This window comes from Bos taurus, chromosome 7 (genome assembly GCF_002263795.3).
Source record: "Bos taurus isolate L1 Dominette 01449 registration number 42190680 breed Hereford chromosome 7, ARS-UCD2.0, whole genome shotgun sequence".
In the NCBI taxonomy this organism is placed as follows: domain Eukaryota; kingdom Metazoa; phylum Chordata; class Mammalia; order Artiodactyla; family Bovidae; genus Bos; species Bos taurus.
The window spans coordinates 22,488,919-22,513,918 of NC_037334.1; the positions used below are offsets into that span (position 1 = coordinate 22,488,919).

General features: G+C 52.9%; 1 protein-coding gene across 9 annotated transcripts in view; it reads left to right on the top strand.

Moving 5' to 3' along the window:
• Nucleotides 1–25,000, top strand: part of ACSL6 (acyl-CoA synthetase long chain family member 6) — a 63,218-nt gene that overhangs the window by 11,045 nt on the left and 27,173 nt on the right. For all 9 annotated transcript variants that reach the window (XM_059887992.1, XM_059887988.1, XM_059887990.1 and 6 more), the window contains 8 exon segments: nucleotides 7,028–7,248; nucleotides 12,194–12,308; nucleotides 12,982–13,046; nucleotides 13,324–13,425; nucleotides 13,938–14,037; nucleotides 14,645–14,823; nucleotides 15,770–15,802; nucleotides 17,185–17,236. In XM_059887992.1, the coding sequence (XP_059743975.1) occupies nucleotides 7,054–7,248; nucleotides 12,194–12,308; nucleotides 12,982–13,046; nucleotides 13,324–13,425; nucleotides 13,938–14,037; nucleotides 14,645–14,823; nucleotides 15,770–15,802; nucleotides 17,185–17,236 (841 nt within the window). In that variant the 5' untranslated portion in view covers nucleotides 7,028–7,053.

Sequence of the window (25,000 nt, forward strand, 5' to 3'; positions counted from 1 at the left end):
GGAGGTGGACGGTGTTGGGAAGGCCCTGTTCTGGAAAATTCGGAAGCACTGAGTGTGAGTAGGGCTTGAGGGTGGTGCGGTGGATCCTCTGGGCCAGACCGGCCTTTTACTCTCCGGCAGTGGCCCTGTCACATCCTGGCTTGGGAAGGAAGAGTGAAAAAAGGCTGTAGCTGATCCCCACCCCCACTCCTTCCCCTGTGAAGAAAACTTGCAGGATTGAGGCCCTGCCCGTCCTGGGACTTCGCTGTCCCCGGCTGCCTGCCAGAGGCGTTGAGGGAGTTTCGGGGCTCAGCTTTGGTTTCAGCAGGCCAAGGTGTGGCTTCTGGCTCCAGGGTGGCCACCCCCACCTCCTCTGCCCCCCGTCCCCCACCAGCAAAGTGGGAAAGCATCTCAGGGCAGGCCTTGAGAAGGGGCTGGTGTGCTGCTGTGCTGGGGTCTCGTGGGGAAGCTCAGCCATTATCTTTTACTTGCTGATACTGGTATTTGGTCTGGAGTGTCCCCACTGCCCAGAACGTCTCTAAGCAAATATTTTTTCTGGGACTGTGCCTAATCTCTTTCCTGTCCCCCAAGTAGACTGGGTGTGACCTGGTGGGGGCGGAGGCAGCCCCTGGAAGGAGCTGGAGGAGATTCCTGGGCCATGGTGCAGGCTTCCCTCTGCCAGGAGATCTGGCATCCCCTCCCCCACTTCCACTGTTTCCCACCACCCCCACCGCCCATGCTGCCTGCAGGCTGAGGGCCTGGCCACAGATAGATGTGTAAGAAGACTTTGTCCTTAAGCAACCCTTCTGACAAACCGCTCTCTAGAACTGAAGACGGGGTGGAGGTGGGGAGAAGCAGAGAGGGGTATAATCTGAGGCTCTTTGCAACCTGGCAGAGTAGGGGTTAAGGCTGGGTTGCTTGCCTCTGAGCTGATCTGAGCCAGTGCTGCCCTGCATGCAGATTGGGGGTGGGGGGCAGCGGGGGCCTTGAGGGGCCATCAGCTCCCCATAGAGCTGTTCTGCACCCCGTCCCCTACCAGACCCACTGCCACAGCTGCCGGGGAGCCTCTGCCACCACTCCTAGAGCTCCCACCACCAGCTGGCTTCTCAGAGCAGGTATTTGTTGCCATCAGCTGTCCCCAGGAGGGCAGACTTGGGGCAGGGCCTTCACCACTTTTGTGTTTTGATTAAGATGTGGTAAGTGCTCCCCAAGCCCCACATACCCTTTATAAAAGGAGACTGGTCCTGGTGGGACCAGCTCACTGCCTGCCCAGTGCCAGGAGCCTGCTGGAAAGGTAGGGTGTGAACGCATGTCATTCTGCAGGTTGTCTTTGAGCCCTTTTGGCTGGCAGAGACAGAGTAATTGCTTGAGCTAACTTCTGTCTATTGACTATTTCCCTTTCGGTGCGCCTGGCACTATAGTATCTGTCCACGAGATTTTTTTGAGATGAGGCACAGGGGTAAAGTGACTTGTCTGAGGTCATACAGCTATCAGTATGAGTCAGGACTTGGACCCAGTCAGTCCAGCACCAGAACTCTCCTATGGGCCTTTTCCCTGGCTTGTTTGCAGGAGCCCTGGACCCTAGGAATTTATAATTTTATTTCAGAGTCCTTCACTGGGAGTTAAGGAAGTCCTTTAATGATCTACTGGCTTGCCTTGTGCGTCCCCATTTCTGAAGCCCTCAGAGGTTTGCACGGACCACCCCCCCCCTCCACCTGCCTCCAGGCAGATATAGAGGGAAGCCAATGTGTTTCTAAGGGGAAGGAAGAATCTGAGGATCGTGGAGGGTCTCAGTACCAGGGTGCTGACTTAGAAGTTTTGTCCTCAGGTAGGAGGGAGCCAGGTAAAGCTTTTGAGCAGTGGCACAATTTGGTCATGGTTGTGTGTCAGGAACATAACTCTGGTGTCGGTGTAAACACTGCACTGAGCAGGGTGGCCTGTGGGGAGACTGGTGTGGGAGTCTGGACGGCACTGGGTGATGGCTGGACCAGACCAGGCCGGGGGGAGGGAGAGGGGTAGCAGGGTGGGAAGGAGTGGTCAGATTTGGGAGATGTTTAGGAAGTAGTCCTGACAGAGCCATCTTGCCAGATCGTGAAAGTCTAGAGTGCTGGGGTGGGGTTAGGAACCTGGACCAGCAGAGGGCTCTTGGAGGGGAGCCATGGATTTGGGGGCCATCTGCACTGGAAATGGGCCCTGGGGCTCTGCCTCTGCCACCTTGAAGTCAGAATGCTTCCGACCAGGGTCCCCTTCCTCCTGCTCTCTCTCTTTCCTGGGTTTTAACAGCTGTGCCTCTCATTCCCCACCGTCCATGGGGGTGAGGAGGGGCCTGGTGCCACCACTTGGTGTTCTGAACTGGAGAAGGAGGCATGGTATATGCGGAAGGAGAGGAGGCTAGTTGATGCTGAGGGCTGGGAACCCTTGCCAGGTGAATATTTACAAACACAGCTGCTCTCTTGGCAACACCAGCACCACTGCTGATTCCCTTAGCTGCTGTCCCCCTCCCCCATGCCCCCTACCCATGCCCAATGCTGCTGCAACCACGAGAGCCTCCTGGGGACAGGGAATGAAGCACCAATGGCTCAGACCCCAGGGACCACCAAGCGCTACACCAGCTTGACAGAGAAGGAGCAGAGGTCAGAAGAGCCCAAGGCCATGTTAAGTAATGAGATGAGACCAGACTCCCAGGCCCCGCCTCAAGCCAAAAGCCTGGTGACACAGGCTGGCTCTGAGGTCCATGTCCTTAGAGGACCTGAATTTGCAGCTCTCCCCTCTGGTGGGTCCTGATCTGAAGCATTCTCAGGGCATGTGAAAGCACCCCTGACTGTCTGAGGTTGGTGAGCTGGCAGGAATAACACCCTCTGGTCGCTGCCCAGCCAAGGGGCACAGGCCCAGCCTTAGCACTATAGGACCTGCAGTCACTTGAATTGCCTCCTTAGGGTGGGCACCTGAGTAGGAGCCTGGGGAGGAGTGAGTGGTCAAGCCCTTTTCCCACCACCCTCCAGCATCCCAGGCAAGTGGGCTTCCTGGAAGGGAACCCAACCATGGGAAAATGCCAAGTTCGTAATGTGAGGCCAAGAGGGAGCCCACCTATAGTGTGTGCATGGTGAAGTGCAAGTGGCTGGCCTGGCTGTCTTGTTCCCTGCTTACAGGCTCTGGTGGCCATGTGCTGCCCACTGCCCACCCCCCGACCTGGGCTTGGACTCTTCTGACCAGGTCTGAAGCTGATTTTCTGTGGTTTGCATGCTAAGTCACTTCAGTTGTGTCTGACTGTGATTCTGTGGACTTCAGCCTATCAGGCTCCTCTGTCCATGGGATTCTCCAGGCAAGAATACTGGAGTGGGTTACCATGCCCTCCTCCAGGGGATCTTCCCAACCCAGGGACTGAAGCCACATCTCTTACATCTGCCTGCATTGGCAGGCGGATTCTTTTCTGCAGTACCTCCTGGGAAGTCCTGTCTGTGGGTTTAGCACTGTCGCAAAGGAGAGCACGGGTTGTGGATGTGGATGGCACAGCGTAGGCAAGCGTTGGGGTGGCAGTGCAAAGCAAGGCAGTGGTTTAGAGGCTGTGGTCATCGGGGGCTCAGGTCCTGGCTCCCCTGCTCGCTTGCTGCACCTGTGAATGGCAGGTAACTTCTTCGGTGGAGTCTCTGTGTCTCCACCTCATAAGGAGTCATGAGGACTGAGTGGTGCAGTGTGGAGGCATGGACTCCCAGGTATACCAACATTTCAGGGAGTTTACGCAGGTTCTGTTCTTCCCTCTCCTGGGGCCTGTGGTGCTTTGGTGATGACTGAAAGGTCGGCACATCTGGGAAACCAGCCTCAGACTTGTGGCCCTGGACCTCGTACAAAGGTTCATGGGCTCCAGACTTCTTTCCTGGGTGTAATATTTAGTTTGCTAAGTGCTCCGTGGTCTCCCTCAGCTCCAGCCTTTACATATTTGTTTCCCTCTGCTTGGGACATCTTTCCTCTTTATCCTTCAGTCTCGGCATCACTGCTACTTCCTGCAGGAAGTCTGCCCTGACTCTCTGGACCTGAGTTGGGCATCTTTTCTGGTGCCCTATGTCTGATCACAGCCCAAACTGCCTTCACAGCACTGTCCATTCCCTTTTGGATCTCCCTGATGAGACTGCGGGCAGGCCCACATCTGGCTTGGCCCTGTGCCCAGCACTGAACTAGATCAGAGTGGGGCCATATGAGGGTCTGCTAGGTGAGTGGGTGGGTAGATGGGTAAGTGAATGGATGGCTTAGTCATTCTTTTCTGTGCTCTTGTGACAGTCCCAGCATTGCAACCAATGCCCACGTTTGGCTGCAGCCTGGGGCCTGCAAGGAACTGCCCAGGGCCAGGGACTGGTGGTAGTAAAGCATGTGTGTGTGTTAGTTGCTTAGTCGTATCCGACTCTTTGCAACCCCATAGACTGTAGCCCACCAGTCCCCTCTGTCCATGGGATTCTCCAGGCAAGAACACTTGAGGTAGTAAGGCATACTTCCAGGGTTTTCTCTGAAATTTTTGGGACTGCATAGTTGAGCCCCAGGGCTGGACAGGGACTTCTTGAGCCTTGGCTTCCCAGCCTATGGAGTCAGTTGAGTCTGCTATAGGAAACATCATTCAGCTCTCAGAGCTCACCCAAGGAGCTAGCGGGCTTATCTAGATTTTCCACTATGTAGTGAGTCATTTTTTATCTGATGGGCCTGGCTGTAACTTAGTCTCTTATTTGCAGCTTAAGGAAGTAAATATCTCAAGAAAGCCAACTGGCCTCCTGCCCAGGGTCCTCCCCAGAGCAGTTTTCCTTAGTGGATTTACCTTGGTCCGTAGCCTGACCTCTGCTTTGCTGATGCAGAACCTTAATTTCTCCAGTTTGCCAGAAGTTATTTGTTCCTGTGGGGCGGCTCCAAAACTGATCCAGCTCAAGCAGGCTGCTGGTAAAACTGGATTTCTGGCTCAGGGACTCAGTGAGGATGCTCTGGCTAGTTGGGGGCTTGCTTCTCTCACCCAGACCCTGTGTGTGGTTGATGAGTATAACCTGGGCTCACACAGCCTGCCGTGCCATCCATAGGGCATAAACCCCCGAGGGTCCGCGTACCTGGTTTCAGACACGTGTGTCCAGTGTATTTCGGCCTGGGCTGAACAGCCTCCTTGTTCTGACAAGCACACCGCTGCCATCTCTTTAGTCCCATCATGCCTCTAGCTACACCACACCCAGGATGAGGAGCTTTACATGCATGAGTGATACTGTCCCCATTTTAAAGATGGGGAAGGAGAGGTCCAGAGAAGTGAGGTGTGCTCAACCTAGAGTAGCTCACAAGTGAAGGAGAAGGGACTTGAACTCTGGAGCTTTGCCCATTTCCTCTGTAGTGAGTGCAGAGCATTGACCTCATCTTTGGTATGGTGATGTTTAGCACAGATGCCATTTATTGGAATTTCAGCAGCTCTCTCCTCTCCTAAGGGTCAAGCATTTGCTATTTGGCTCATATCCTGTGGCTGCAGAGTAGCTGTTGTTGGCCTTTCTCATTCTTTCCCAAGAAGGGAAACAACAGTCATGCATCCAGAGATGGGGGTGAAGGACCAGCACATGGCAGCCAGGAGCCCACACAACCCTCACTGAGCTGGCAGACCCATAGGTGTCATACAGCCCTCCTGGCTTTGGGCCCCCCAGATGGGCAGTGACACCAAGAAGGCCCCTGTGGGGGTAGAGCGTCCAACACCTGGCCCACCCTTGCTGCCTTCCTCAGGCCTGGGCGAAGTGCAGACCCCTGAGCCCAGCTAGCCATGTGCGTGTCTTGCCAGCATTACTTCACTTAGCAGTTAACAGGGGGGCCTGGTAGCACTTGGGGGCTTCCGTTTTTGAACCAAATTAAGCCCCCAGTGCTTGTCACAGAAAAGCCCCCACTGGCCACCCTAGGGCATCCTCCTTGTGCCCCTAGTAGGCCCACGGTGTCCACTTGGACTGCATGCTTTATCCCATCAGGGCACCCTGACCCCACGTGCAGCGTCACGAGGGATGCTTGTGGTCCCTAGGAGGGACCCAGCACGTTGCTGAGCCCCTTCTCTCTGAGCCTTCATTCCTTTTCCTTCCCACCAGCTTAACTCTCGCTCCTCCTTTGTTGCCTCCTCTTTCCTCTGAACATTAGCAGATGGGATCCCAGGGAGCACAGCACAGGGCCGTTGTTAATGGTGGGCCACCTCTTCCTCCCGCCATTGGCTTCTTGGTCTGTGGTGGTGCGGAGCCACAGTGCATAGTGGTCAGCAGTCTGGGGCAGGAGAGCCGGGTCCGCACCTCAGCCTGGCTGCTCTTGGGAGTGCTGCCGTTCTTCAGAAAGTTGGCCCCAGTATCACCTCTGCCCCTGGCAGGCCTTTGCTTATAAATTCTCTTCGAGGAAAGCCCCTGGTGGGCTGAGGGGACTCTGCTGCATGTCATGCACTGAACCCTCGCCTTCTGCTTCGCTACCCTCACATCTGTCAGGGCTGGTCTGTGGGCCTTGCCCCCTTGCCTTCTCTGTGTCCCTTAGGGTGAGAGCCGGCTGCTGGCGGCTTTGAGGTGGCATGAAAGGCATCTACGTCCCTTCACCCCCACTCATCCTGGGCACAGTGCCAGGCACATCTGCTGCCCCTCCATCCAGTCCACACCACGAGAGCAAGGATAAGCAAGATGCTGTGACGACACAGGGGAGGCAGTACACCCAGATGCTGGGGCTCTGGAGGCATTAACTCCAGAGCTGTCAGAGCATGCTCTACCCCTGGGAGATGCGGAAGCACATGTCAGGCATGGCCCAGGGCCCGAGCATATGTTTCTCAGGAGAACTGGGCCGGATGTCCCACTGTCTGGTATGGCTGCTAAGGGCTCTCTGGCCTGTCACCGGGAAGGGCCCTTCCTAGCATCTAGCTCCTAGTATATGCTGTGCTGCTCCAGGAGACTGTACATCTCACCTTGCTTGGGGCCCGGCCAGAATCAGTGTGTGGCTTCTGACTCAAGTGGGAGAGAGGCCCCAGACCACCCCTCCCTTGCCTTCTGCCAGGCCGCCTCCCTCACCTGCCTCTCGTTCCCCACAGAGTTCTTCCTCTCGCTTCTGGAGAAGATGCAGACTCAGGAGATCCTGAGGATGCTGCGGCTGCCCGAGCTGGCTGACTTGGGCCAGTTTTTCCGCAGCCTCTCAGCCACCACCCTCGTGAGTATGGGTGCACTAGCCGCCATCCTCGCCTACTGGTTCACTCACCGACCGAAGGCCTTAAAGCCACCATGCAATCTCCTGATGCAGTCAGAAGAGGTGGAGGTGAGCAGCGTGTGAGCAGCTGGGCTGTGGGAAGTAGTGGGCAGGGGACAGGCATCTTGAAGGTAGAACCCAAACTTGTGGCTTATTTGGCCTCAGATGGCCCAGAGAACCTTGGTTTCTTCCCTGGGCAGCCAGCCAGGAAGCTCTGAAGCGGCCCTGGACAGGCTCTCCTACCAGATGCACCTTCTGCCTCTCCCAGTAGCTGAAACCCGGCCAGAGACTGACCTTGCCCTTGCCCTGGGCCTCTGGTTTACCTGCTTCTCGGGGAGGGGGCCTTGGCTTATGGTGGCCTCAGTAGGAGGCCTAAGCATGTTCTCAAGGGGGTGCTGGGTAAATTTCCTCCAAGATTCTCCCTGTGCCCGACCCTGGTCTGGAGCTGGGACCCAGAGGGGCCCGACCGCAGGGCCCTGCCCTTCCAGAGCACACAACTCACAGGCAGAGCCGCTGAGGGAAGAAGGGATGGCAGCCCGGCCTGGACAAGGGGTTCCAGGCTCAGTCTAGAAGGACCTGTAAGATTTGTTTCCTACGTTTATGGAATTTATTTTGCCTTTTAAAAACCTTTGAAAGTAAAAGTATTAGTCACTCAGTTGTATTTGACTCATTGCGACTATGGACTGTAGCCCTCCAGGCTCCTTTGTCCATGGGATTCTCCAGGCAAGAATACTGGAGTGGGTTGCTAGGCTCTCCTCCAGAGAATCTTCTTTTAGTTATTTTGAATAGTTAGTGTACAGTTCAAAAGCAGCCAAAGGACATAGACTGATAAGCTTCCACCTTTTTCCCTTTGCCTCCCAGTTCTCTTCACCTGAGCATTGTGTTAGCTGTTTTCCACAAGCAAACGTATAGACATCTGCCCATGATTTAAAATGATAATACACCACGTACACCGTGCAACTCCTTGCTTTTGCTCTTGGCGGTGTATCTTGTAGGTACCGATCATAAGCATGACAGAGTTTTGTCTGGTGGGAGAGGGCACAGGCCGAGATAGGAGTGGGACCTTTAGAGCATTTTTCCAGAAAATGCTTTGGAAATGTGTGCAGAGGTGCAGGTGTGTGACTACAACCTGGTGGTTTTGGGAAGTGGCGATTCATGTGGTGTGGCTGGGAGGTGGAGAAGGGCTGTGGGTATATATAACTTAGTTGCCTGTGGTGACCAGCAGCTCTGGATTCGCAGCCCAGCCGTGCCTCTTACTAGCCTTGTGGTCCTTGGCAGTTTTTTTTTTTTTTTTTAATAAACTCTCTGAGCCTCAGTTTCCTCATGTGTGAAGTGGGCAATAAAAAGAGAACCTGCCTCCTAAAGTTATTTTAAGGATTTGGTGAGATGATGCAGAGGAAGCACTAAGATGAATTAACTCACCTGGAGAGGCCAGCAAGGAAGCCCCATGAACTGGAGAGGGACTCTCGGAGTGGACAGCCTGGATCTATTTGGGGTTTTCAGTAGTAGGAGAGACAGGGCCATTTTTGCTGTGACTTTGCAGGGGCCATGTGTGGGGAGGCACCTGGGGCTTCTGGGCTTAGAGGTGACAGTGATCTGGATTTGATCAGGTTGAGGGCCAGAGAGCGAGTCCCTCATGGGTCTGGCGGGGAGGACAGGTCATGGGCACAGCCAAGGCCTCTCTTCCTGGGAGGGTGGTGCCCTCCCTTGCCTCATCGTCCAGTAGTGCAGGAATCCGGAGTGACTGTAGTGAAGGAGGCGAGGAGAGAGTGGTAGGAGGTGAGATGAGAGAGGTAAGAGGGATCCAGATCATAGAGGGCCTGGTAGCATTTACTCCTGTGTGCTACCTGGTGGGGAACGATTCAGATCATGTCTCTTCAGTTCAGTTCAGTTCAGTTCAGTCGCTCAGTCGTGTCCGACTCTTTGCGACCCCATGAATCGCAGCACACCAGGCCTCCCTGTCCATCACCAACTCCCGGAGTTCACTCAGACTCACGTCCATCGAGTCAGTGGTGCCATCCAGCCATCTCATCCTCTGTCCCCTTCTCCTCTTGCCCCCAATCCCTCCCAGCATCAGAATCTTTTCCAATGAGTCAACTCTTCGCATGAGGTGGCCAAAGTACTGGAGTTTCAGCTTTAGCATCATTCCTTCCAAAGACATCCCAGGGCTGATCTCCTTCAGAATGGACTGGTTGGATCTCCTTGCAGTCCAAGGGACTCTCAAGAGTCTTCTCCAACACCACAGTTCAAAAGCATCAATTCTTCGGTGCTCAGCTTTCTTCACAGTCCAACTCTCACATCCATACATGACCACTGGAAAAACCATAGCCTTGACTAGACGGACCTTTGTTGGCAAAGTAATATCTCTGCTTTTGAATATGCTATCTAGGTTGGTCATAACTTTCCTTCCAAGGAGTAAACGTCTTTTAATTTCATGGCTTCAGTCACCATCTGCAGTGATTTTGGAGCCCAAATAAATAAAGTCTGACATTGTTTCCACTGTTTTCTCATCTATTTCCCATGAAGTGATGGGACTCGATGCCATGATCTTCATTTTCTGAATGTTGAGCTTTAAGCCAACTTTTTCACTCTCCACTTTCACTTTCATCAAGAGGCTTTTGAGTTCCTCTTCACTTTTTGCCATAAGGGTGGTGTCATCTGCATATCTGAGGTTATTGATATTTCTCCCAGCAATCTTGATTCCAGCTTGTGTTTCTTCCAGTCCAGCGTTTCTCATGATGTATTCTGCATGTAAGTTAAACAAGCAGGGTGACAACATACAGCCTTGACATACTCCTTTTCCTATTTGGAACCAGTCTGTTGTTCCATGTCCAGTGCTAACTGTTGCTTCCTGACCTGCATACAGATTTCTCAAGAGGCAGGTCAGGTGGTCTGGTATTCCCATCTCTTTCAGAATTTTCCACAGTTTATTGTGATCCACACAGTCAAAGGCTTTGGCATAGTCAATAAAGCAGAAATAGATGTTTTTCTGGAACTCTCTTGATTTTTCCATGATCCAGCGGATGTTGGCAATTTGATCTCTGGTTCCTCTGCCTTTTCTAAAACCAGCTTGAACATCTGGAAGTTCACGGTTCACATATTGCTGAAGCCTGGCTTGGAGAATTTTGAGCATTACCTTACTAGCATGTGAGATTAGTGCAATTGTGCAGTAGTTTGAGCATTCTTTGGTGTTGCCTTTCTTCGGGATTGGAATGAAAACTGACCTCTTCCAGTCCTGTGGCCACTGCTGAGTTTTCCAAATTTGCTGGCATATTGAGTGCAGCAATTTCACAGCATCATCTTTCAGGATTTGAAATAGCTCAACTGGAATTCCATCACCTCCACTAGCTTTGTTCATAGTGATGCTTCCTAAGGCCCACTTGACTTCACATTGCAGGATGTCTGGCTCTAGGTGAGTGATCACACCATCGTGATTATCTGGGTCATGAAGATCATGTCTCTTACCCTGGCTAAAAATCCTTCCCAGCTCCCCATTGCCCTCCACCTAAAGCTCAAGCGCCTCGCCTTGGCCTGCTGCCTCTCTGGACCCCTCCATTTACCACTCAGAGCGGCATGAGTTGCCTCTAGCCCCCAGGTGCCCTCCTGCCACAAGTGTTTGCCCTTGTTGCCTCTGGTGAGACTTCCAGTCCTTGTTCCTCATTCTGCCCAGTAAACCCCTTTGTATCCTTTAAAACCCAGCTCAGCAGCCATGCTCTAACACACCTGCCCATGCATACCCCTTCTGTCCCTGGACACAGTCTCTTGCTTCATCGTTTCTGTCCCCTCTGAGTGCTCACCAGGTCTGATTGTATCGGTGCCCAGATCCCCACGCAGGTCCTCCATGGGCCTGGTGCTCAGGAGGCACTGGCCAGACGGAACTGTCCACTGCAAAGCAGCTGAGTGCCGCCTGTGGTTCAGAGTCCGGCTGTTTGCTTTGTAGCTCTCACGCTGTTCCTCAGACTTGAGGTTCCAAGAGGTGGCGGACCATGGGCCAGCCCAGCACAGCCCAAATAGTGCTCAGAGAAGAGTTGGAGCAGTGATTCTGGAGAGTACTGGGCTTGGGTCCTGAGGAGAGGGGTGGCATGAGGAAGGGGAAGAGGCAGGAGAAGCCCAGCTCCTTTCCCAGCCCCCAGCACACGTGGCGTTTGCTGCCTTCCCACTCGATTCACCGAAGGTCCAGGCTGTTTCCTTCACAGCCTTCTAGGCCTCTTTTCCTGGGAAAGTACCTTCAGCGGGTTCTCAAACTAATCACACTGTTATGTGAGTGATGGATGACAGCCATGATTCTTAACCTACATGCATGGCAGCAACACCTTGGCGGGTTGATCCTGAAGCCTGACTCCAGCCAGCATCCACCACTGTATTGTATGAGTGAACCATGGGTGTGTATGCACAGTAACTAAGGATTATGGGCAGTTAGTGTATGCTCCGGAGAAGGCAATGGCACCCCACTCCAGTACTCTTGCCTGGAAAATCCCATGGATGGAGGAGCCTGGTAGACTGCAGTCCATGGGGTCGCTAGAAGTCGGACACGACTGAGCCATTTCCCTTTCGCTTTTCACTTTCATGCATTGGAGGCAGAAATGGCAACCCACTCCAGTGTTCTTGCCTGGAGAATCCCAGGGACGGGGGAGCCTGGTGGGCCGCTGTCTCTGGGGTCGCACAGAGTCAGACAGGACTGAAGCGACGCAGCAGCAGCAGCAGCAGCAGTGTATGCTGACCTGGTGTGTGGGTGCTGCGTGTGCGTGTGTAGACCACTATACTGGACCCATGGGCGTGAGCCGCCTGTTGGAGTGTGGGTATGTACAGGTCCAGTGTGTACAAGTCACGTGTCCATGAACGTGTGTAGAGGGTGTGTGTGTGCAGCCCAGGTGTGTGTAGGCCGTGCGTGTGAGTGTGCACAGAGCGCGTCCTGTTCCAGCCGTGTGGCCCACATGTGCATCCACACTGTGCACGGCCCGGTGCCCTCCCCTGACACCCCTGGCTGCCTCTCCGTTCTGTGCTTGGCTCGTAGGACAGTGGTGGGGCCCGGCGATCCGTAATAGGGGACAGCCCGGAGCTGTTCACCCACTACTATGACGATGCCAGGACCATGTACGAGGTGTTCCACCGTGGGCTTAGGATCTCAGGTAAGAGGGGCCATGGGAGTATGGAAGGGTCGTGGCAGGGGTTGAGCAGGTGCAAGGGTGGGAGTGAGTAAGCGTGGTTCCAGGGGTGCGGCGGGTGAGTCATTCCCAGGGTCAGGGGAGAGAAGCCATTCTTAGCCCTCCTGCCACCCAGTCACACAGGTAACTGCTAATGCGGTCAATGGCTAACCTCAGCTTTTGTCCAGCCCTGGAACCGCTGACCTTAAGCTGTCTCTTAGCGCATACTCCCTATCTCCCATTGGCAGCCCCTGGTGAGCCTTGAGCTACCAGGCTACTAGCTGGCATGGTTCTGATCCCGACTTCCAGGATGTCTGGGTGAAGGGAGTTGTCACAGAGAGGCAAAGTGCCACCTCTGCCCAGGGGTCCCCGGGTCCCCGTCCTCCTGGGGCTGCATCACACAGGTCATGGTGGGAACTAATGGGCACTGTGTCGTTTCCCGTTCCTGGGCCTCCCTGGTCTCCCTGGGGAAATGCCATGCTTGTGTACTGTAGGCCTTCTTGCACTTCAGCAGGTTTAGGCAGGTGGGGAGCAGCTCGCTTGGCTCATGGACTGTCTCCCGGGGCGGGAGGTTCATCCGGGTGTCTACTGAGTGGGTGCAGGTGGTACTGCTACCCTGCCCTCCTCCCTGGCACAAGGTCTGCTTATCTCTCTGCAGGGAATGGACCCTGTCTTGGCTTCAGGAATCCCAAGCAGCCTTATCAGTGGCTGTCCTACCAGGAGGTGAGTAACAGAAGACAGCACCCACTCTGTCTATCCACACAGACCTGGCGCTTGGAATGAGGTGGGAGGGTGGGTTGGGGGCACCCTGGAGGGTCTCAGTTACTTTTTCTTTGTCTGGCCTGTCTGTCAAACTCCTGGCAGCAACCTTTCAAGATTTCCAACACACCTGAGTAGGGAGTTGGGGAGCTCCCTCAGACCATAGAAAGCCCACCTGCACCTCTCCCTTCCCTGCTGAAGAACCCTTGTTTTCCCATCATTTCTCTGTGTCTCTGTGCAGGTGGCTGACAGGGCTGAATTTCTAGGGTCTGGACTTCTCCAGCACAATTGTAAACCATGTACAGATCAGTTTATCGGCGTTTTCGCACAAAATAGACCAGAGGTGAGCATCAGCCTTAACTGGTTTTAGAGGCATCAGTGGAATACAGGATTGGATACCATAGAACAGCCCAGCTCCCATTGCCTGAAGGGACTGGGGCAAGAGGAAAAATGGAGATCCTTCATCCATGCCATCTCTCACTCCCTTGGCATTGCCCCTAATCGGGGTGGACATTTCAGCCAAGCTCCATCCGCACCCCACCCAGCTGCACAAACAGCGACTCCCTGAGCCATGGGAGAGGAAGGACCTGGGGAAGAAGCCCATACAAACCCCGGAGGTGGGCTTGGGGTAATCTGGAGTCCGTGATTCCCTGGAGCACGCACGGACTAGAAGGCTGTGGGTGAGCAGGCACAGCCCATTAGCTGCATGGGTCCCTTGCCTTGTGCACAGGGCCAGAATAGAGCACTCTGGTCACAGGGCCCCAAGCAAGGGCCCTGGTTGCCTGGGCCTGAGGGCAGTGCAGCCCTGATATCTGCTCTGTACTCCCCTGTCCCCCACCCCAATTCTCTCCACAGTGGATCATCGCAGAGCTTGCCTGTTACACATACTCTATGGTGGTGGTCCCTCTATATGACACCCTGGGCCCTGGGGCAGTCCGCTACATCATCAACACAGGTGAGCCCAGCTGCCCACTCCTGTCCCTGGTGGCCGGTCCCACTTCCCCTTCCCAGCCTTCAGCTTATGCTGATTGTCTGACGCTAGTAAACACTTTGCTGCCATTCTCAGAGAACACTGGGGGCTTCCGTTTTGGTCCTTGAATTGGCTTCCTGAGTCCCCAGTTGGACTTTACCTGAAGGCTCCTTCCACACAGTAGGGCTGCCAAGAAGGAGCTTCTGCACCAGCCCCCCACATAGGCTGCCAACCCTCTGAGTTCCCTTCAGCTTAAGGCAGGTGTTGGGGGTGTGATCAGTATCTTAGACCAGGGATGATGGTAGCTGAACCTAGAGAAAAAGGAATGTTTGGAATCTACCCCAGGGAATCTCTTGAGGGTAGATTCCAAGCATTCCTTCTAAGAGATTTCCTGGTCTTCTGCCCTCGGCTTCATCCAGGCTTTGGGCAGTTTTCCTCTGGAAACATGTCGCATGTGACCTGTCATACGTGTTCATTTACACACAAGCTTGTCTTGTGGCAAACACAGCCCATTTTTCTACTACCTGGCACGTGCTGCCCGCAGTTACAGCCTGTGCCCGCACAGCCTGACTCTCCCTGACAACCCCTACAGCTGACATCAGCACCGTGATCGTGGATAAACCTCAGAAAGCTGTGGTTCTCCTGGAGCACGTGGAGAGGAAGGAGACGCCAGGGCTCAAGCTGATCATCCTCATGGAGCCATTCGAGGAGGCCCTGAAAGACAGAGGGCAAGAGTGCGGGGTGGTCATTAAGTCCATGCAGGATGTGGAGGTGAGGGTCTGCTTCTGGGCTGTTTCCTGGGCCACAGCTAGTTGACCCCTGAGCCAGAGCTGCTGGTTATCTGCCCATCTTATGACCTTGGGATGGATGTCTGAGGCCATCAGGATGTTTCATGTGCCAGGGTTCAAACAGGGGAGGCTTCCCAGGGGCTGGTACTGGGTAGTAGAGTTGGTCCCCCAGGCATCCTCTTTGGTATGAGCTCAGCTGGTTGGCACAGTTAATGACACAGGCACCAGTAGGTGATGGTAGCGCCAGCTTGCCCCACAGCTTCTCCCACAGCCTCTGGAATCTCCTCTTTTCCAGCTAACGGCTAGCCTGTCTGAGCCGGGGGACTGTAGTAAACTGGAGTCCTGAAGAGGTTCTTGTAGATGTCTTCCAGGCCACCAGCAGCCAACAGAGCTGGTTTCCTTTGCATGGCCTCCCCAGAGACTTTGGGCTGGTGGCAGCCTGTGGCCTGCCAGGGTGACACAGGGCATGCTCCAGGGCCTCGCGTCTTACTCAGTAGCAGCTGACTGCCACTGTGCCCTAGAACCGTGGGCCTTCCAGTTCTCCACCTGTTTCCCTGTGTGCTCTTGAATGCCTGTGCCCTGCCATGGTTTTAGGGGCCACACCTAAGCTGGCAGCCCCAATCTGCCCCTCCAGCCCTGACCACTTGGCAGGAGGCCCAGGCCACCTAGCCACTCCGTCTTGATGTACCGTGCACCCCTCAGGCCATCTCCCCACTGTGCCTGTACACAGTGCTTAGCCTCTCCCTGGGCTGCAGACCCCTATGTGTGATGTGGGGTGGCCAGTGCCTGCGTGTGTATCTTTGTATTCCCTGGATTGGGAATCTTGGCCTCTGGGCTTGGTGCAGGATCGAGGCATACTGTGTTTATTTATTTATCTTTTTTTTGATTAGAATTTTTGAGCATTTAAAACCAATGTTTTCCTCTTTCAGGACTGTGGCCAGCAGAATCACTGTGATCCTGTGGTAAGCTCGTTTTTCAGCAGGTCTTGATTGAGCAAAATGGTGCCCAGGGCACATCCTTACGGACCTTCCTCACCATCCACAAGGCTTGGTAGAGAGGCCAGAGTAGCACCCCTGTGTTAATAAGCAACTGAGGAAATGTCCCCTTGGGTGCTGAGGACTTCTGTGAGTGAGGGTCCAGAGAGGGACCTGGAACAGCAGTCGGATGTTTGGGAGGGAGGAAAAAGGGCAGCCAATCCCTTGCGTCTCCAGTAACTTTTTCTTGGGAGACCTGATGTTTTCCCTTTCCCTGTAGTGAGCTCTCCAGAGGATGAGATGGGCAGGAGCAGCAGCAGAGCCGGAAGTGGACGCCTTGCGGCCTCTGCTGTCTTTGCTCATCTTTGCTCTCTGAGCTTTTCTGTGTGTCATCCCCAAGTGATCCTGCCTGAGCTGGAGTCATCAGTGTGGGCCACTGCCCTTTGGGAGGGGCCGTGTGGGGACTTTCCGCTTTCTAACCAGGCCTCTTACCTCCAGCCCCCTCTGCAGCTCAGCTCTTCCCACTCACTTCCCACCCTGTGAGCCTTTGCATGCACAGGCAGCAGCAGGTCACATCCCTCTTCCCAGGGCCCTCACCTTCCCCGTAGCCCCTGATGTGTTCCCACCTCCACACACTGTGCCACGCCCCCAGCCTTAGAGAACTCCTTTCTGACCCAGCAGCATGCCCTATCTCTTGCACCTCTGTCTGTGCCCAGGCTGGTTTCCTCTCCCAGAATGCCCACTCTGACTTCATCTGGAGAGATGTGGCTTGTCCATCAGTCTCAACTCATGTCACCTCTTCTGGGACACCATCTTCTACATGCAAGTGGTCATGGTGGGCTCCTCGTGGTGACCCCAGGACTACATGCACAGGGCAAGGGCCAGATGCAGAGCAATCTCAGTGACAGAGTGGGCAGCTCAGCTCTGGGCTCCATGTTCTGTTCCCAGGCCTAAACCCAGCCATTGGGGGAAATAGTGGGAAGAAAGGAGGAAATGGGTCACATGGCCTAGAAAGGTGAGATCTTTGACGAAGGCCTGTGTGTAGCCACTGCAGCACAATCCCCTTAGAATTCAACTCAGACATAAGTGGGGGAGGTGGCAGGAGCAAGTGTGGGGTGGGTGAGACGGATATGTGTCCATGCCTGGCTAGGTTTCCTTGGCTTTTCCTCCTCTTTCCTGGGGACTTGCCTGCTCACCTTTCTGATGACAGCATGCAGGGCCACACACATGTGCCAGCACATGCCTGCATCTCACACCATGCATACACACGTGAGGTGGGGCAGGGTGTGCACAGAGGGGCTGGCCGGGGAAGGGGTCCAGGCGGCCACACCGGCTGGGTCTCTAACACACTCCTCTTCTCACCTCTGTAGCCCCCGAAACCCAGTGACCTCTCCATTGTGTGTTTCACGAGTGGCACGACAGGTAAGTGAGGCTTCTAGCTCACCAGCCAGAGCCACCTGCTCCTTCCTGGCACCCTGGACAGGGCGACCGAGGGCTCTCTGGCACCCTCTGTGGGGCGGGCTGAGCCTTGTCCTGTGCCTGGCTCCAGACGCTGGCTCCTCCCTGCTGCTCCCAGCGGCCAACATGAGGCAGCGCGGGGCGGGTGGACGGTGTGGACTCGGGAGGACTAGGGTGGGGGCTACAAACTTCCCAGAGTGGGGACCAGAGGCAGTCTAGGCAGTGGGGTCACGCATGACTCTGAGGCAGGGCTCTCACCTCTCTGCTCCCTGCGCCTGCTTGGCCTTTGTGTCAGGGACTGGGGAAGGAGTGTGGAGTTTGGTGTCGGAGAGTCTGGTTTTGAGCCCCATCTCCACCACTTGCTGGAGGGGCACAGCATGGTCACTTAACCTCTCTGCCACCACTGTCCCCGGTTTCTCACCTGGGTGGTCAAAGGTGCCAAACAGGAGGTGGGAAAGATGTGTTAGAAGGCAGTGCAGATGATCTGTGGCTGGTGTGTTGTGGGCAAAAGTTTCAGGAAAAGGAAATGACGCACTCCATGCCTGGTGCTGGCAGAGGAGTATGTGCATCAGTGTTCGTGGGAACAGCCAAGGAAGTCTTCCTGAAGGAGGCAGGACGCACTTGAGGACCAGTTCCACAGGCATGGCATTTTGCGGTCTTCAGTGGCCTGTCCACCCTATCACTGTGCCCCTGAGACTTCAGCACAGCCTGCGAGGCAGGCGGGGTGGGGACTGTCCAAGGGAGCACCAGCGGCCAGTGGTGCCCTCCTCTCCCCCCTGCCCCTCCTGGTGCTCTTCTCACTGCTGCCTCTCTGCCTCCTCTGATAACTCGGGAAGGGGCGGGAAGTTTCTAGCCTCTTCCCCAGACCTAGGACTGGCCTACTTTGTTGATATTTCTTGATGGGCAGTGAACTAGGGCTCCCACGCCTTCTCCAGATGCAGCCTCTAAGGCATTTGGCAGACCCTTGACCAGTCCCACAGGCAGGACTATCCTTGTGGGTGGCGCATGACAAGTATGACTTTATTGAATCAAAATGGATTTTGCCATTAACTTGTGTAGGTTTGGGGTTTCACCGTTGGCTCAGCGGTAAAGTATCCGCCTGCAATGCAGGAGACCCAGGTTCGATCCCTGGGTCCGGAAGATCCTCTGGAGGAGGGCACAGCAACACACCCCAGTATTCTTGTCTGGATAATCCCCTGGACAGAGGAGCCTGGCAGGCTACACAGTCCATAGGGTTGCAAAGAGTCAGATGTGACTGAGACGACATAGCATGCATGCACGCAAGTGGGTGTGAGAATTTCCACCTTACTGCTAAACCCTGTCAGAAGGAAAATAACACAGCCTCTGCTCCCCAGGAACTGATATCCAGAGCCAACCCAGAATTTAAAAATATGCCCTTCAGCTTTATGCTGCTGCTGCTGCTAAGTCACTTCAGTCGTGTCTGACTCTGTGCGACCCCATAGACAGCAGCCCGCCAGGCTCCCCCGTCCCTGGGATTCTCCAGGCAAGAACCCTGGAGTGGGTTGCCATTTCCTTCTCCAATGTATGAAAGTGAAAAGTCAAAGTGAAGTCGCTCAGGCGTGTCCAACTCTTAGCGACCCCATGGACTGCAGCCTACCAGGCTCCTCCGCCCATGGGATTTTCCAGGCAAGAGTACTGGAGTGGAGTGCCATTGCTTTATTAAAGAGTTTCACAGTGTGAAATTTTGATAACCTGTCCCTCCACCCTGAATTTGGGAGCAGGTCACTACTCTGGCCTTTAACTTTGGATCCTTGCTGATTAAGAATGTGCTCGAGCTTCGAAGCACAGAATCACTTAGTCACAACTATGTGGCTAAGTCACTTAGTCACAAAAATGAGTCACTTAGTCACAACTGCTGCCCCCTTGTATCTGGAAAAGAACTTCATGATGCAGAAACAGTGCTGTTGCCTAGCTGTGAAGGACAGGCCTGGTGTCCAGGGCTTTTTCAGACTATGGAATCGCAACTGGAAGCTGAGCCACCTGCCCAAGCTCTACATGGAGGAAACAGAGTACATGGAGCCTAGAAAACAGGTTGCGATTCGTTGCCCAAAGCTCCCACTCCAGAGTTGTGGTGGGTGCCAGAGTGGAGCTGGCAGGGGAGCAGGCCTCTTACCTGGTGTCACCCCACCTGGCCGCACACTCGGATTTCTGTGGCGTCAGCCTGAGCCTGAGCTGTGTCCCTGATGGCTGTCCTCTTGTCCGGCACACCACGGCTGAGGAGCCAGCTTCCCTTCCACGATAAGCATCTTGGCCTTGGCTTCGTCAAGAGCCACGTTGTTCTTTCAGTGAGGAAAGATGGAAAATACTGTCTGCACCTTACATTTGAAATCATGATTCTGGTGGAATCATTCTGGGAAGATTTTTCTGTTGGTGTGTGATAGAAACATCTTTGGAGATTCCCAGAATAAGCCAGTGCTTTGGAGCCACTAGTCAGGTCAAGAAGGCCCTGGAGGAGGTGAAAGCTTGAGGTTTGTCTGTCCTCAGGGATGGCTAATGGGTGGGCGTGTGGTTGGTCGTTCATTTCAGAATAAGTATTAGCTGGATGAAATTGAACTGCCTTTCCCAAATGAAAGATACTCTTGTATACTCTGTGGGTATAACGTAGCTTAATCTGGGGACTTGGGCCCCATGAACGATTGTGCAGATGTATCCTTATGGGTTCATGTACGCTGTCTTCCCAGAGAAGAAAATACAGTGGTCTTTTCAAACATGTCCTTGTTAGTCTGTGGGTCTTTAGCTGTCCTTTTCTGATGTATATGGATTCATTCATTCAGCTCAGTTACCACTTTGCGTCAGACCTGGTGTTAGATGCCAAGGACACAGGGATGGAGAAGACACCACCCTGCCCTCATGAGCTCACAGCTCATGTCCCAAGGCAGTTCTCTGCCTTGAGGGCCTGCATCCCAGGGTGCGTGGAGTGGTAGGCCACCCAGAGGTCGGCACAGCAGGATGGAAAGGACTCCAGGTCTAAGCAGAGTCTTGAAGGACTGGTGGCTGGAGGAGAAGAGGGGGATGGAGAGGGAACAGCATGTGCAGAGAGGACCAGCAGCAAGAAGGAAAATGTTTCTGTGAGGGAGAGAGGGGTCTGGTTGCAGGGGGGCAACACTGATAGGAGAGGAGTGATGGGGGGCAGAGTTCCAAATCAAAGCTGTGCAGAAGCAGCCCGAGAGGCCAGAGGAGGATAGAAGCGGCCAGCATGGTCGGGTGGCTCAGCTGTGCCCACGGGATGCTGTCGCAAGAGCGCCCGCTGGTGCCCGTGTGGTGGGGGCGGCGCTGGGCGCAGAAGGTGATGGTGACGGCCTGAGGAGTGGGTGGGAGAGGAGGATGTCAGTTCAGCAAGTGTGGACAATTCTTTCAAGAGCCGTGGCTGTGTCACCAAAAGGCATGCTCCATAACATTCCTAGCAACGCAAACTTGGGAAGTTGAAATCTGGAAACAACTAAAATGCCTGTCAGCAATAGGATGGTATATCTACACATAGGAAGTCATAACTCAAGTGAAAGAAAAAAAAAAAGACACAAAATATCGTATGATTTCTTTTATATTAAATGACAAAGCACAGTAAAGGATTCTCTGGTCTCAGAAGTCAAGGATTGTGGTTGCCTCCTGGGATTCTGCTGCCGTGGAAAGCTGGTGATGTTCTGTTTCTTGATCTGGGCACTAGTTGGCTGGATAACTTGTACCCAGATAACTGGTACCTGGATAATTTTTTTCACTTTGAAAAGAATCTACTGAACTGTGTATGTATTTGGGCACTTTACCATATGTATGTTATATTGGAACAGAGTTTATTTTTAAAAAAAAGATCAGCTGTGAAGGGATGACAGCGAACAGAGTGGCCGCTGGTGGAAGCCATGGGGTTGAGGGAAGGTGGAGTTTTTGTTGTTTTCCCGGAAATACTTAAAGGTGTTTTGAACAGTTGGGAGAGTGCCACCAGAGACAGAGAAAGGGAGGTGAAGCTCAGTGGAGCTAAGCCCCCAAAGCTCTGCTTTGTGTCAGGGGAGAGAGCAGGCTTCTAAGTACTGTAGAGAGATACCTACCTTGGGGGGACGAAAGGAGGAAGAAAGGCTTCTGGGAGGCCAGGAGGCTGGGAGGCCTCCTCCATGGAGGAGTTAGGGTCCTGCCTGAGGGTGAGATGTGTCATGAACGGACCAGAGTCTAAGGGGGTGCCATGTGAGTCTTTGTGAGGAACACACGTCTCTGGGGCTGGAGACCGTGAGCCTCTGGGGTCACATTGTGGGAGGAATGGAAAAGGGGGGCAGCTGGATTGACTTGGTGGGGTTATCTGAGTGGGGTCCTCCAGGGGATGCCTGGGGACTGAAGAATTTGGCAGGAGAGTGGCTGGAGTGAGGGACCCTGGAGTCCAGCTTGGGAGGGAGGAGGGGCTGGGGAGCATTATGTGTCTGGAGTAATAGGAAAGGGTATCAGCATGCCAGGTTAGTTCTTAGTGGTGGCAGCGGGGCTGGGAGGCTGAGGAGAAGGTGGAGGCCCCAGAACTGGAGTATCCCCTCTATTCCAGCCGAGGATGCCCAGGGAAGCCTGTCATTTCATCTAGTGCATTAAGTGCCCACTGGCCCTACAGCTGTGCCTGCTCAGGGTGGGCTCTCTGGGCAAAGGCTCACCTTGACTTATGCTTTTTGCACCATCCCATTCACGATTTGTGTGACCACAGGCCTAAGATTACATCATGGCACTTGTGCTGTGCAGCTTTAGGGGAGTTTCTTAAGCTCTGTTAAGCCTCAGTTTCCTTGGGTAGGAAATGCATACATCTGATACCTGTAGCATAGACTTGTTCCAAGAAATAACTGAGATACCATATATGAAATGCCTAGCACAGTGCCCACATTGGTTTTCAGTAATTGCCTGCTGTTACAGTGATTATTTGTATTCCTGCTAGTCCTCGAGTCTGATGTTTAAAAACATTGGTGGATGTGGGGTTGATGAATGTAAGACTCAATTCTTAAAAAGATTTGGGAACCTTTAGCAGGGAGATGAACACTCTTATCTGTATTATACAACTTCTAAAGCACTTCTGTCACTGGTATCTTTCGTAACCCACTTTTATGTGAAAGCAGAAAAAAAGAGCCAGAGGAGCCCCCAGCCAGAGGACCCAACACTGCTCCCAGTCCCTCTCCCATCCATTCCTAGAGGAGAGACCTTGAGCTCAGCTTCACCCCACAGCTGCTCCATCTCAGAACCAACATCCATCCAGGGCAGATCCTCACCCAGTGAAATGTCCTTCTGCTCACCAGCCATGGGCAGCCTACCCAGGAGCACTGGCTAAAGCCAAAATGCTGTTGGCAGAATCTGAAACTCAGAGAGTTTTCTCCCTTCAGCAGCTGGACAGAAAATGAAGTGCAAGGATGGCGAGTTGATAAGTACAAGGTGGGAAATGGGCCACAGGTCTCATTCTGCCAAGACGCGAGGGCCTGGATGCCCGCCTTGTCACTGACATTGCACCAGGAAAGGAGAGAACCAGAGGACATGAGTTTGCAACTTTGATGGCACATAGGTCTAGCTGGGAATGCTTAGCCTGTTCCTCCACGTGAGCAAGTTGGAAACATTTCCGTATCACGTTTAAAACAAATGCTACCAGGGGTGTGTCCTTGTCCTGAATCAGAAGCAAGCAGAGCCTTTTCGAAGGCTCACCTCTCACCTCCCAACTCAGATCTGGGAGTCTTCTCCCAGGATTTGCTGCCAGTGTTTACCTCTCCTTTATCCTCTGGGGCCAGATCTCGAGTGGACTTGAGGAAATAATTTGAGCATTTCTTAAGGAATAATTTGAGCATTTTCTTAGAAATTCTGCAACTCACTAGAAGTTTGTAAAATTTCATTTATATCTACAAGAAAACATTTGTTTCTGAAAGCTGTAAGCTTTTCTTATCATGTTGAAGAGGAAAGGGGCACGTCCAACTACGTAGAATTGAATAAGTGCTACCACTGTGTGTATCCTGGCCTGCATTGAGTGGAGGCTTTAGACGATTTTCATCAATGAAGACAAATTTCTCTTGAAATTCTCAAACTCTCCACTGAGATTACATTAGATGTGAGCAAGTTACCCAGTCTAGCAGGTCTAAAGCTGTGCAGCATAGTACCATATTTTGTGACAGTTCCGATTTCATACTTGGTATTTTGGGGGTGTTCCTTAGAAAAAAATCCAGAATTTATGACTCCACAGGTGAAAATTTCTAGATGATACTCTCAGAATTGTTTGTGGGCTGAGAGACTCTTCTGGGATTTGTACATAAGAGACAATTCAGGGAAATTTCTTAATAAGGGCCTGGGTTTGAGGAAAGATGCTGGGATGAAAGAAAGAGAAGCAGTAAAACAAAGTGCATGATTCTTATTTTCAAAAGGAGGGTATTTTAACAGCCACCTATTAGAAAATAATGTTTTTTCAATCCTGTAACTTTCTATGTCCCCAAAATCACCTCTGTGATTTGCAATATGGATGTAGGTGCCTGATCACATGTTAAAACACACCACATCTTGGTCAGACAGAGGTGATGCCATTATTGACAAACAGGTCACCAATAGGGTGAGCCTCACAGATTCTAATTATGAGAGCAACTTTGTTTTTGTTTGCATCTATTCTTTTACAATTGCTTGGTGGGGATTGCTCTTTGTCTGCCCCTGGATAAAACTTAGGCACCCATGCCTTTTCTGGTTCCTCTCAGGTGAGTCCCATGGGCATTGTAAGTCACAAACTCAATCTTAATTCAGAATTACAAGTGTAGGTCCAAAATATGAATGTGTCCACTTCGTTGAGATTTCCCTACCCAGGCCAGGGCTGGCTGCAGGCTGGGTGGGAAAGGTGTGAGATCATGCCTTCCTACCTGGTGGTCCTCCCCTTCCTCCACTGGCTGGTAAAGGTTTCTGCCCTCTCCCACCAGATGAAAGTAGGGAGGGAGAATGGTTTGGGGCAGATGTTTACAATTCAGTCTGTTGTTTCATGGACACTTTTAGGAGGTTTGTTAAAGCAGGCAGTGCCTGCCTTTGGTTGTCTGCTCCCTGCTTCACATGCGCTTATGTCTCTGGTATATACTTTACTGCCCCCTCTGATTTGAGGGCGGGTACTGGCCTTTGGGTAAGATTCCTCTTTAAGACACCATTCCCATCACCACCTGATGTACCTTCTGTAGACTCCGTGTTCAGTTTCTGGGATTTATTATCTGATTTTCAGCCACAGCCGTCTTCACCTTTCTTATTGGGAACCCCGATCTTTAAGGAACATGATTGTGCTTTTCAAATAGCCTCATTAGGGCCTGAGTTAGCTTGGGTTTCAGACTGGAGTTGGGAGAGAGGACTCCTCATTCCTTCCCTTTTGATGAGCTGTAGGACTCAACAGCTCTCCGAAGAAATCCTCACAAATTCTCCTTCATTCATTCGTATTCTCTCTCTCTCTCTCTTACTGAAGTGAAATTCACATAGCCTAAAATTAACCTTTTTAAAGTGAACAGTTCAGTGGCATTTACTGCAATACTCTCTTAACCTCAACTCAGCCCTTTTATTACCTCTTTTCTGGGTGAGGGTTGCAAAGTTAACATTTTGGTTTATTTGGTATTTTGGGGGTAAATTCTACACATGGTCTGACCCCTCACTTTTGGAGTTTAACAGATCATGTATCTCCTGCCTCAGTGGTAACTTGTAATTGAATATCTTTTGTACCTGGCTAGGTCCTCAGAACTTAGATAAGCCCCATTTTAC